Source organism: Haliotis rubra, unplaced genomic scaffold (assembly GCF_003918875.1).
Source record: "Haliotis rubra isolate DU_JTF1 unplaced genomic scaffold, ASM391887v1 Scf32, whole genome shotgun sequence".
NCBI classification, from domain to species: Eukaryota; Metazoa; Mollusca; class Gastropoda; order Lepetellida; family Haliotidae; genus Haliotis; species Haliotis rubra.
Window position 1 is genome coordinate 3101655 of NW_025766991.1, and position 12005 is coordinate 3113659.

Sequence of the window (12005 nt, forward strand, 5' to 3'; positions counted from 1 at the left end):
GGGTTCGTTGTAGGAATGTTCCGATGTTGTTACCTGGAGTATATATGTAAACAGTGTGGTTTGTTGTAGGAATGGTCCCGATGTTGTTACCTGGAGTATATATATGTAACAGTGTGGTTCGTTGTAGGAATGTTCCTGGATATTGTTACCTGGAGTATATATGTAAACAGTGTGGTTCGTTGTAGGAATGTTCCCGATGTTGTTACCTGGAGTATATATGTAAACAGTGTGGTTTGTTGTAGGAATGTTCCCGATGTTGTTACCTGGAGTATATATGTAAACAGTGTGGTTTGTTGTAGGAATGTTCTCGATATTGTTACCTGGAGTATATATAGTGTAAACAGTGTGTGGTTTGTTGTAGGAATGTTCCCAGTATGTTGTTACCTGGAGTATATATGTAAACAGTGTGGGTTTGTTGTAGGAATGTTCCCGATATTGTTACCTGGAGTATATATGTTAACAGTGTGGTTTGTTGTAGGAATGTTCCCGATGTTGTTACCTGGAGTATATATGTTAACAGTGTGGTTTGTTGTAGGAATGTTCCCGATATTGTTACCTGGAGTATATATGTTAACAGTGTGGTTTGTTGTAGGAATGTTCCCGATATTGTTACCTGGAGTATATATGTTAATAGTGTGGTTTTGTTGTAGGAATGTTCCCAATGTTGTTGCGGGAGCTGGTGGCAGAGTTTACCTTGACCGACAATCCAGCAACAACAACGACTTCACTGCTGCGATCCATGTGCCACGTTGATGACAGTGTCATACTAGGGTCATGGCTGCAAGAGACGGACCACAAGGCCATTGAGGACCAGGTACGGCTACAATCAACACCATATTTCTTGAACATGGAACATTTACAACCTGCTTATCACAATAAAACAACTTTACTTCAGTGCAGTGGGATATGCACTGTTGTGCATTATTGGAACATGTGTGTACTGGTATATCTTAGGTACACCACTGTTATACACTCCTGGGGCCTCGGTGTATACAAGAACATCTGGGGGATATAGTATTTGTACACTGTTGGAAAATACAATAGTTTTGTTATTATATCACACTTACATACTAGAAATATACAAAGGGGACTGTATGCATGTGGAAGATATTTGTGATCAACATGAACATCATCACAGATCTCTTCAGAAATATTGACACTTAACAGCTAGGAATATACACAGTTAACCATGGAGGTATTTCTGGAAAGACACCATGAATACCAGAATGACATCACAAAAATTTAACTAGTACCATGTGTACACAAGAACGACAATGATGCTACCACAGGATAGAATGGAATACATCAACAGGATATAACATGTACAATGATGTCACATGTGTTTGTGTAAAATTCACGTATATTTGTGCATGAACACTATGAAATTATCTTTGATTTTTCAGCCTTCTCTTTTTCTATGAGTATGTTCTTGAAATCTGAGATAGTGCTCATATACTGAGTGTAATTCAATAAAAAACACAAACCATTAAAAATCATCATAGCATAAGCAATGATTAGGAGCAGAATATGATAGTCAGTAAAGGCAGTGTTGCCCAAAGTATATTGGAACTCCTATAATTAGGCACATGTAATATATGATAATCAAATCTTCAGTGGATGAGACCCTGGAAGCACTGACTGTCATCAAGTCCATATTACAATAATTAATCTTTCAAACAAAATTTAAAAAAGAAAACAACACTACAGAATATTTGATTTCTAATGGGATTCCATGCAGATAATATCCATAGTTGAAAGCAAAATAGAAGCCAGGCCACCTAATTGAGATTTGATTGTAATTGTTTATATACAGGATGTTTTTTAATAGCCAGATGCTCTATAGGCAGGATAATGCAGATGCAATGTAAAATGTAATTCACACTCACATGGACTGAATAGATGTTCACATTTCTCTCTCTTCACAGTCTTTTGCAAATGAGTTGTGTTTGTCTTGGTTTGTTGACCTTTGATTTCATCTCCGTGTTTGTGTTGGTCATGAAGTAATCGTTCTGTCTGTCTCTCAGTTCAGTGACCTTTGGCTTCCATCGTTATTCACCACAGCTCTATTGACTTTGTTTAACTGTATCATTTATGCTTTGGAGTATACAAGTATTTGTCTTGCCCTTTCTTGTTCGCAGTTCTTTGTTCACTAAACCCATCCTACCATTAGAACTCAAGTATCAATTTGTTATTCTCCTTTAGCGTGCAGTCTCATTTCCCGGACTCTTTTTCTTTCGTCCAACTATTCCTGCGTCAAATTGTTGTGAAGTCGACCTGTACCTTCTCTTGTAGATTGAACCTAATCGTAGGGTGGATAAGGAGTTCGTGAGTATTCCTAAACAGCAACAACACAGACTGCATTTACTGATGTGTGCCCGTACTGCTAATATGTCTTCCTTTCAGCTCAACGTGGTGATCAAGTCAGTCGTCCTTCAAGGGATGGTTGGCTAGCCTAGTTGTAAACTGTCGGCTTTCATTGACTAAGACCAGAGTTCGATTCCCAAAGTGTTTGAAGCCTATTTCTGGTGTACCACACCTTTTTACTGCTGGAATATTGCTGAAATCCTCATAAAAACTTGAACACCCATTGACACATAAAGTAATGTCAAGGATTTATATCTTTACTGTTCAAATCGTTTGTTATTCATGTCAAACAGTTTTTAAAGACATTCCTCCAGGTGTTTTTGTAACAGTTAGAATTGTTGTGGGTATTTTTTCCTTTTGAATGCATATACTCAGCAAAAATATTCATTAAAACATTTCGTTTTTATTATTCCAAGCTGTGTAATTACTGTAATTATTGGTGTTATCGTGAAGATCTCAAGCTTGATCACCATGTTGAAGTTTTGTTTTGGATGCTGTCATGACCAGTGGAGGGCCATCTGCTGAAGTGCATGTCTTGAATGAGGCCAGTGTCATTGAGTTTTTTTAGGTGTACGCCTGCTTCAATCTGATGCATCGTGAACAAGTAGTGAATATCTTCCAAAAACAATTCTCTCTCATGTTCCGTGCTCAGTGACAATTATGTTGGTTATTGATTCTAAAAGCATGAAGTGGACTAAAATCCACAAGATTTGCTCAGTTTTAGCATTTTTATGTAATTGAACTTTGAGAGAATTGTTTTGAATGAAGAACAACCTGATGAGATGAACTCTTTTGACTAACCATTCTAACTGAATGATATTTCAGTCTGTCATCACACATTTCCCCATCAAGTAGAAACTGATGATAAGTTGGAAATGAGACTGCACTACCAGTAGTTAAGTCTGACCTTGATTTGTAGCATCTGGAACAGTGAACTCTGTTACACACCCAGCAAATTGTTCCAATTTACGAAACAGTGGCCATCACTGTATTGGAGCTGACTTATACCAGTGATGCACTTCAGGTTTTGAGAATGTACCTGAGAAGATTCCCTGCCTTATTACTACTTTGCTGCATGGTTGTGTATGTAGAATTCTAGGTTTGCTTCTGTTTGTGACAAATCACCATTTATAGGAATAATGAGAGTATGTGAAACAATCCTTTTCGGATGGAGACGTAACCTGAAGCAACAAAAAGTGGTTGAAACACCTTGACTCTGTGAACCAACGATTAAAAGATCTGAGTGGCTTTTCATGACATCTGCCTTGGAATGAGCACGGCATGTGACAACACAGTATTTTCACCCTAACATGACATAAACAAAATACAAAGGGAGACAACCAGGATCTTCTTGGCATGCAGATACTCTAACAAATATCACTATATACTAACAAGACCCATCGTGCGATGTTTATCATGAAGTGTAAAAGAACATATTCACATGCTGTTTCTGTTATTGTGAGCTATGTAAACATTGATTCAGTTAGTCACACACGACTTTTGTTCAGTGCTTCAGTCATTGTTGTCAGTAAGATGCAGTCAGTTTAATTCCCATGTTCAATGTAGGGTTTATCATGTGGATGTTTTCTGTACAGTCGACACAGACAAGTACATCTGCAGCATGGATAGCTTGTTCCTCTAGCAGGGTTAACCAGTGTAGTTTTATTTCATACATTTTGAACTCCATGCCGTCTGCTTTCAGCTGCAGCCAAACAGTGCGTCTGGTTCGGGGGCTCTGGAACATGATGCACAGTATCTTTATGCAAGATGTCCTCCGGTAAGTTAAAATGCTGGCACCCAATTACATTCTATTAGAAAATCATATAGTAATACCCTGACCTTGATTATTTGCTCTTCAGTTGTCATCAGAGCTTATTAAAATGAGGGTCAGGAGAGGTGATTTCAGTGTGTGGTCCGGGTGATTGTGTGTCATTGTATCCTGAATGCTAATTCTGACACCACCGTACTCATTGATTATAGGACATTGTGATATAGCTGTATATATATTATATTATATCACAAATATTCAAAGTAAAGTTCAACTAAACTAACTCACTTATCCCACAAACCAATAAAAGAGTTGGTGTGTAAAAAACATGAACTTTTTGTTGGGTAGTCTACAGGAATACTGCTGATTCTGAAGTGGAAGCTGGGTTTGAATCCCTAAATGGGTTCTGTTTCCATATCCCATTCATGTTATCCTTTTATCATCTGTGGTGTTCTGTAATGTGGGATCTAGATGGCATTATGATGTCTCTTCTTACAGAGTGATCCCGTACCAGGACCATTGCCACTAGGTGTCGCTGTCATCGACAGTTCTGTACGGTTGTATGGGTTCATCTTCCCCCGAGTAGCACACAAACATCGTTATCAGATGCTCAACCACTTCAATGAATGTATCAAACAAGCTAAATCATCACGACAACAGGCCGTACAGATGAACATCTTCACTGCAGTGCTGTGTGCACTGAAGGTAAGGACAGTACCAACATGGAGGTCTTCTGTTTGGAAACTGTTGAAAACTAAAGTCTCGGCATCATGTGAGAGAACCATCTGCACATGCAGCACATATTTTGTTTCCACTGACTTTTACCGAAATGTGCCTCTGTTCAACAAGCAGTGAATAGGAAGGATGAGATGGCAATGGGATTGTGAATATGGCTCACATGCAGCTTGCACTTGAGTACTCCCTAGGGAGATGAGAATAATAAATAGAGTGTACTATCTAATAACTTAAGCATGCTTTAGGTGATGGATTGTGTGCATTGTAAATATGCAGATTATTATTATTATTTAGTGCTGTCAAATTAAGCATGTCTTATAGCTGACATACCATTTTGTGTTTTCTGTTAAATTTTGACAAGGTTGAATAATGAAGTTATGTTTGTACAGAGTCTGTCTGAAACAAAGACAAGCATTGGAACAGATGATGTAAAGAAAGCAGCCTTTTCCCTTATCATGGTAAGTCTGGTTCTGTGATGGAACAAATCACATGGTTAAACACATCCTAGGAACTTAGTCTGTGACACAGTTTTTAGACTGACATTTTGAGTCATCCATTGAAGTTTCTTGCATTTGTTGAACATATTGTAATTGATGGATTTGTTTTGTCCAGGGTGCACTGAGCAGTGCCAACCCCATCTTGAGGTGTGCAGCTGGCGAAGCCCTGGGTCGAATGGCCCAGGTCGTTGGGGACAGCAGGTTCATAGCCGAGATGGCACAGTACAGCTTTGATAAGTAAGTATTAGCACATTAGTATATTATAAGTTGAGGATGAAACTTGAGGATTTTTTACAAATGTTTGGGTAACTTTAAAGTAAAATCCAAACTGTTTCTATCATTCTTAAGAGATCTTCTTTAAGAGGCAGAAGATTTTTCCATGAAATGTTTCTGCACATTCAACTTTCAGTTGAGATGTGTATCATCAATAACATACAAGCTACTTTCTTGGGAATCTCAGTTTCAAAACATTGAAAGATACTGACAATATCAGATGAAACATGCATTAGTACATGCACTTGTAGTGAAGTTTTTGGTTTGATATGTTGTATTATCTTGCCTTTTGTTCCAGATTGAAATCTGCAAGAGATGTTGTGAGTCGGACAGGTCACTCCCTGGCTCTGGGCTGCCTCCACCGTTATGTAGGGGGAATGGGGTCCGGCCAGCACCTCAACACCAGCGTCAGCATCCTCCTGGCTCTAGCACAGGACTTCAACTCACCTGTTGTACAGGTAAGCAGAGTCTTTATCACATTCCTGGTTGTATGAGTGAGTGTTTTGCTCTATTCAATTTGTATTTCAAGTCTAATTATGACTGCTCTAGTGTCTCCTGCTTACAGGTTTGTGACTGTATTTTGAAAGAGATGACTAGTCGAAGGTGCCGCAATTTACTCGACAGAGTTGTCCCCCTTAGTAGTGCCAGGATCAAATCAGCATGGATTCAGATTTTCACATTCAGATTGATTCAGAGATTTGGTTTGTCAGCAATGTACCTGTGTCTGTCCATGAATTTCTCCAAACTCATTTTGGACTTTTCACTGAAATTAAGCTAACATATTGTAAAGATATTCTGTCCAAACTTAACCAAATCTACTCACTCACTCACACACACTGGCTCTCTTCCAGGTGTGGACGCTCCATGCCCTGGCACTGATAGCTGACTCCGGTGGGCCGATGTTCCGGAGCTACGTGGAGCCGACGTTGTCCCTGGTGCTGCAGCTGCTGTTGTCAGTCCCACCGTCATCCATCGATGTTCATCAGTGTCTGGGAAAATGTCTGTCAGCTCTCATCACATCCATAGGACCAGAGTTGCAGGGTGAGTGGGCTGTGCAGAAGTCAGTGTGGTGTCAGTGTGGTGATGGTGTGTGGTCTTGCATATGGAGCCCAGGTCACAAATTAATTGAAGTTAAGCAACACCCTTGGATGGGTGACAGTGTTCACCAAGCCAAAAATGGGTACCCGGTGGGATAAGTCATATGGCTATTAACCTTCTATTGCAGTTTGGGTTATCCAGGGAAATAATGTCTATTATGTTGTGTACACTTCGAGCATGCCCATTCGGAGTTAAGTGCTATATTATCTGACACACAAACATTTTCCATTAAAGTCTAAATCTTCATTGCTTAAGCAACAGTGTAAAGGTGCTTATGAATTTGGCTTTAAGCAACTGATCATTCACTGACAACTAAATATGTTTCTGGACAATGGATAATGAAAACTACAAAGAGATTGATAATATGTCTGTCCTTTGTACAGGAAACAGCGGGTCTATTGCGACAGCGCGGTTATACAGCTTGGTGTGCTGTGCGGTGATGCAGGACCACCCCGACTCCCTGGTGCAGGCCGAGGCCATCACGTGTCTGCAGCAACTGCACATGTTTGCCCCTCGCCACGTCAACCTCACCAGCCTCATACCCCACCTCTGTGTAAGTTCAGATCATTAGTTAAACATGTGTTGCAAATTCCTGTTTTAACTGTTTTTTGTTGTTTGGCATTATCAGATGAATATCAAGAAATACAAATAAAAAATACACTATTGACTCAATGATACGTTTGAATGCCACAACCTTGTATTTTTTAGAACAACTTTGTTAGGGTCAAATGAAGCATATTCTGATTTAATTAACTTCTGATACAACATTCTTCTGTCATTAGCAAAATTGAAAAATATCTTAAGGAAAATTGGATGGCATTCTATCAGTTAGAACTGATGTAAACTGGTGTGAAACCTGATTTTAGTTTGATGTTACAAGATGTGGCCTCAGATGGCTAAATTCCTACACTACTTTCAACAGGAGATTTTGACGAGCTCCCACCTGTTGTTGAGGCGGGCAGCTGTAGCGTGCTTACGTCAGCTGGTGACGCGGGAAGCCAGGGAGATCAGTGAACAGGCCTTGTCCCTGTCTGGTGAAGGGAAGGATGGGAAGTCATGTGCCAACATCACAGAGACCGGCCTCGAGGGGGCACTGTTTGGAATGCTGGATACAGAGATAGATGGGAAGCTGATATCGGATGTGCAGGACACAATCGACAGCTTGCTGCAGAATCTTGCCATTCCTAATCTTACACGCTGGCTGATTCTACTGAAGGATGTGCTTTCAGCTTCTACTGGTATGTTGCGCTTATGTCTGTGTGGGGAAATACTTTGTTGGGATATGATCATTCAAAAATTGTTTGTAAGTAGCTCATTGTTCCTCGTAATCAAAACAGATCACACATTTAAGATGAATGTTAAATATCTGAAGTTATCTTCATGTCAATAAAATATTTCAATGCTTGGCCTCAATTGCATTATTCCTGGGGGCAGTTGGGTAGCCTAGTGGTTAAAGCCTTCGCTCGTCACGCTGAAGACCCGGGTTCGATTCCCCACATGGGTACGATGTGTGAATCCCATTTCTGGTGTCCCTCATTGTGATATTGCTGGAATATTGCTAAAAGCGAAGTGAACCTAAACTCACTGTTTTATTCCTGTTTGATGTCAGAGAAAGTCATATGATGTCTTATGATGTTTAAATGTTCCGTGTTTGACCACTTCCAGACACAAGTAGCGCCAGCCCAGGTGAGGATGATGGAGGAGATGACGATGACGATGAAGAGAGTCAGGACATCGATGTCAGGTTCAAGGCGGCAGAAGTAGAGAATGCACATCCTACAGTAGCACCCAGGTCAGTAGAGACAGTCCCGTGTGTCATCACGGTTACCATTGATCCTCAGGCGTCTGGGTTGAATGGCTAATCATCACTGTTTGAAATTAAGGGTGTCTCTTCTGGAAACTTGAAGATTGAGTTTTTGAATGCCTAAAATCTTTTGCTCTCAATATTAGGGTTTGGAGATAGAGAGGTTGAAGTTCAGATCAGTATTTCTAAACTTTCCACTTCTGTTTTGCAGATGGCCAACACGAGTGTTTGCTGTTGAGTGTTTGAGGAAGATCATGACGTCCTGTGAGAGTGGGGAACATCAGTTTGACCTGGTCAAGGCGAAGGCACTGTCCGAGTCAACAGGCAAACGTAAGTCACACAGTATATCTGTAATGTTTATGTAGTAATACAACACCTGATGAAAGTTTCATTAAGAATATGCAATAGGTAAACATTCCTGAAAATATTCAGGCTTTGTTATTTATTGTTTGTCATTGATTATTTGAACATGGTAGAAATATACATGTGAAGTTTTCTCACTATTTCTTATTATTTATTATCTCCCTTTGTTCATCAGGATGTTACCTCTGTCTTCATCTGTCCGACCTGATCAGGATGGCTTTCATCGCAGCAACATCCGACAGCAACCAGCTGCGGTTGACTGGTCTAGCTGCTCTTGAGGTAATCATTGTCTTTATGGATGCTACAAAATAAAGTAATGCTTGTATGTTTCCAATGTGATTGCTAGTTTGATTATGAAATCCGAATCCTGGTTGTTTGGTAACAAAGTTGCCATACTCATTATTGAGCTGAGAATGCAATTTCGTATACATACTAGCCTGGGCCACATGCTTCTAGACACTAGTGTGATTGTTGATGTTTGTGATAATTTTGCACTAAAGATCAAGGTGAGATCACACAGGTATATTCTTGTGTCATGGTATGGCTGTGAACATGAAGATGGTCCCTGAGCCTTGAGGTTCGATCTATGAAATTTTGAAATTAGGGACCATCACAATCTTTAGCTTTTAGTGTGTAGGCAACAACAACAACTGCCTGATTTTCATACTGTACTTCATTGCTTAGACCTTCAGGTTCAATGTCAGTTACTCTACAACTCTGGAAAATGCATTTTTTCCAGGAACTTGTGACAAAGTTTGCAAGCATCCCAGAGCCTGAGTTCCCAGGTCATGTGATTCTGGAGCAGTATCAGGCGCAGGTGGGGGCAGCCCTCCGCCCCGCCTTCTCCCCAGACACGCCCTCAGATGTGACTGCTGCAGCGTGTGAGGTAAATACTTAGATGTCTCTCATCTAAACTACATGTATTGAGAAAACTCCTATTGTTAAAGGATATGACCCATCTACTCAGCAACTAATTAAGACACAGCTTGAATATGACTTGTAGGTAAATCCTACACTCTTACAACCTATATTTGCTTTGTTAGGATCATGTTCACATAATGTAAGGGACATTACTATGTATCAGTTAAGGACAAATGTTAACCAATATGGGTTTTGTTGCCCTTGTGTTTTAAAAGGAATTGTACCAGTGACAAGAGTTAGAGGATGAGACGTATTCCCAAAGAGTTGTTAAGTATTAGTCCCTACACTTTGCTTTGATTAAACTATTATAATCTACCTATAAGAAGGGTTCGAGATATGTTGCTCCTGTACATGTGAGTGAGTGAGTTCAGTTTTACGCCGCTTTTAACAATATTCCAGCAACATCACGGCAGGGGACACGAGAAATGGGCTTCACACATTGTACCCATGTGGGGAATCGAACCCGGGTCTTCGGCGTGACGAGCGAACGCTTTAACCACTAGGCTACCCCACCGCCCCCTGTACATGTAATGATATGTACACAAGACTAATAATTATTGCGCTAATTTTAACAGCTTTCTTTGTAATATCTGATATCCAGATGGAACTATGAGTGTTTAATGATTAAGTGGGAATAACAAGGTGGTTTCTGTCAGTGATGTGACGTTCTTGTCCCCCAGGTGTGCAGTACGTGGATCGGAAGTGGGGTAGCGCGGGACCTCAATGACCTGCGGAGAGTCCACCAACTACTTGTGTCCTCTCTCAGTAAGCTGAAGACGGGCAAGTCTCAAGTCTCTCTTGTACAACGAAAGTGCTTCCACCATGGAGAAACTGGCAGTCATCAGAGCTTGGGCTGAGGTTAGTGTCAATCACATTTATTGCTGACCTTCATCCATCCTCAGTATTTCAATCTATTCCCCACCTACCTTTGTTAGTCAAATGGATTAGGTTGTTGAGTTCTGGTTGATAGGAGTCATTATACCCCGATGCCTTGGATCATTGTCCACACTTTCAAACAAAAATATTTAGTCAAGGCTCAATTATTTACAGATCATCCTCATATATAGCTTGAAAATAGCTGGTGTATGGTGTTGAACAATTAAAAGAAGAAGAAAAAGCAAAAACAAACATAAAAAGTGTGCTGAAAAATCTGGTGCTTACAATGTGTTACATTATGTATCATTGTTCATGCTGTCAATCACTGGTTTTCTTTGTGCTAGCCTCTACTGCTGAGTGACACAGAACTTGTTTCAGTGTAAACCAACATTGCCTTCTGTGACTGATTCAGCTTCTAGAGTTTACAGTCTGTCTTGTATGATGTTGAAACTGTACTCTATAAAACAGGTCTCAGCCTTTCCTCAGGGAAACCAACTCTCAGCAGGGTTGTGGAAGAATGTAATCACATTCAGGCTCCATTCTCCATCAGCAACGCTAAAACATACCATGAAAGTTGCAAACAGGATGTAAAACGTATATTTATTCCCAGGTGTACATTGTGGCGATTGACCGTGAGCGAGAGAAGCAAGAGCAGAACAAGGAGAAGATGAAGGAGGAATATAACGACCACAGCGGGGAGTCCCTCCTGAGTCTGGTCCAGCCAGAGTTGTCTACCCTTAGTGAGCACTGGAACAATGCCCTCAGGGACCACGCTCTCCTTTCTCTTCCTTCAGGTGAGGACATCTGTACAATTTGTCATGGTGAGGTGAGGTGAAATTGGGTTTAATGTCGTGCTTGAGAATATTTCGCTCATATGACGACGTGCATGCGTGTGTATATGTATGTGCGGCTGCTTGTACTAGCCCAGACTTAAGCTGGTTTTTAGTGCTAGCCCACTGATATACCATGCCGCAGTGAAGCATGAATACCCCACTCAGACACAGTATACTGACTCCGAGCCGACCAGTCCTTGTTGTACCCATTAATGCCGAGCGCCAGGCAGGGACCAACAAGTACCATATTTTAACGTCTTTTGGTATGAAGCGGTCGGGGATCAAACCCGCGACCTTCCGCTCTCCGGGTGGACGCTCTAACCACTACACCACGGAGGCGGTTATTTGTCATGGTGGTAGGTGTCGGATTCCTCATAGGAAATGTGGGAATTAAACGTCTTTTGTTATAGGTTCGTGGCTGAAACATTGCCATGTCATGCTGCATATCTGGGTTCTTCTCACATAGGAATAAG

At 40.7% G+C, this 12005-nt stretch overlaps 1 protein-coding gene across 5 annotated transcripts in view; it reads left to right on the forward strand.

Annotated features, from left to right (window-relative positions):
- The window catches only part of LOC124283712 (HEAT repeat-containing protein 5B-like), a 133060-nt gene extending 121614 nt beyond the window's left edge, over nucleotides 1-11446 (forward strand). For 4 of the 5 annotated variants that reach the window (XM_046719728.1, XM_046719730.1, XM_046719729.1 and 1 more), the window contains exons 15-30: nucleotides 651-814; nucleotides 2293-2325; nucleotides 4067-4141; nucleotides 4631-4837; nucleotides 5257-5325; nucleotides 5480-5601; nucleotides 5936-6095; nucleotides 6489-6678; nucleotides 7119-7288; nucleotides 7658-7973; nucleotides 8401-8527; nucleotides 8751-8869; nucleotides 9078-9181; nucleotides 9642-9788; nucleotides 10504-10681; nucleotides 11310-11446. In XM_046719728.1, the coding sequence (XP_046575684.1) occupies nucleotides 651-814; nucleotides 2293-2325; nucleotides 4067-4141; nucleotides 4631-4837; nucleotides 5257-5325; nucleotides 5480-5601; nucleotides 5936-6095; nucleotides 6489-6678; nucleotides 7119-7288; nucleotides 7658-7973; nucleotides 8401-8527; nucleotides 8751-8869; nucleotides 9078-9181; nucleotides 9642-9788; nucleotides 10504-10680 (2180 nt within the window). In that variant the 3' untranslated portion in view covers nucleotide 10681; nucleotides 11310-11446. The remainder of the gene's footprint in view (nucleotides 1-650; nucleotides 815-2292; nucleotides 2326-4066; nucleotides 4142-4630; nucleotides 4838-5256; nucleotides 5326-5479; nucleotides 5602-5935; nucleotides 6096-6488; nucleotides 6679-7118; nucleotides 7289-7657; nucleotides 7974-8400; nucleotides 8528-8750; nucleotides 8870-9077; nucleotides 9182-9641; nucleotides 9789-10503; nucleotides 10682-11309) is intronic. The other variant, XM_046719732.1, reaches the window with a different exon arrangement.
- Nucleotides 11447-12005: the final 559 nt, after the last annotated feature.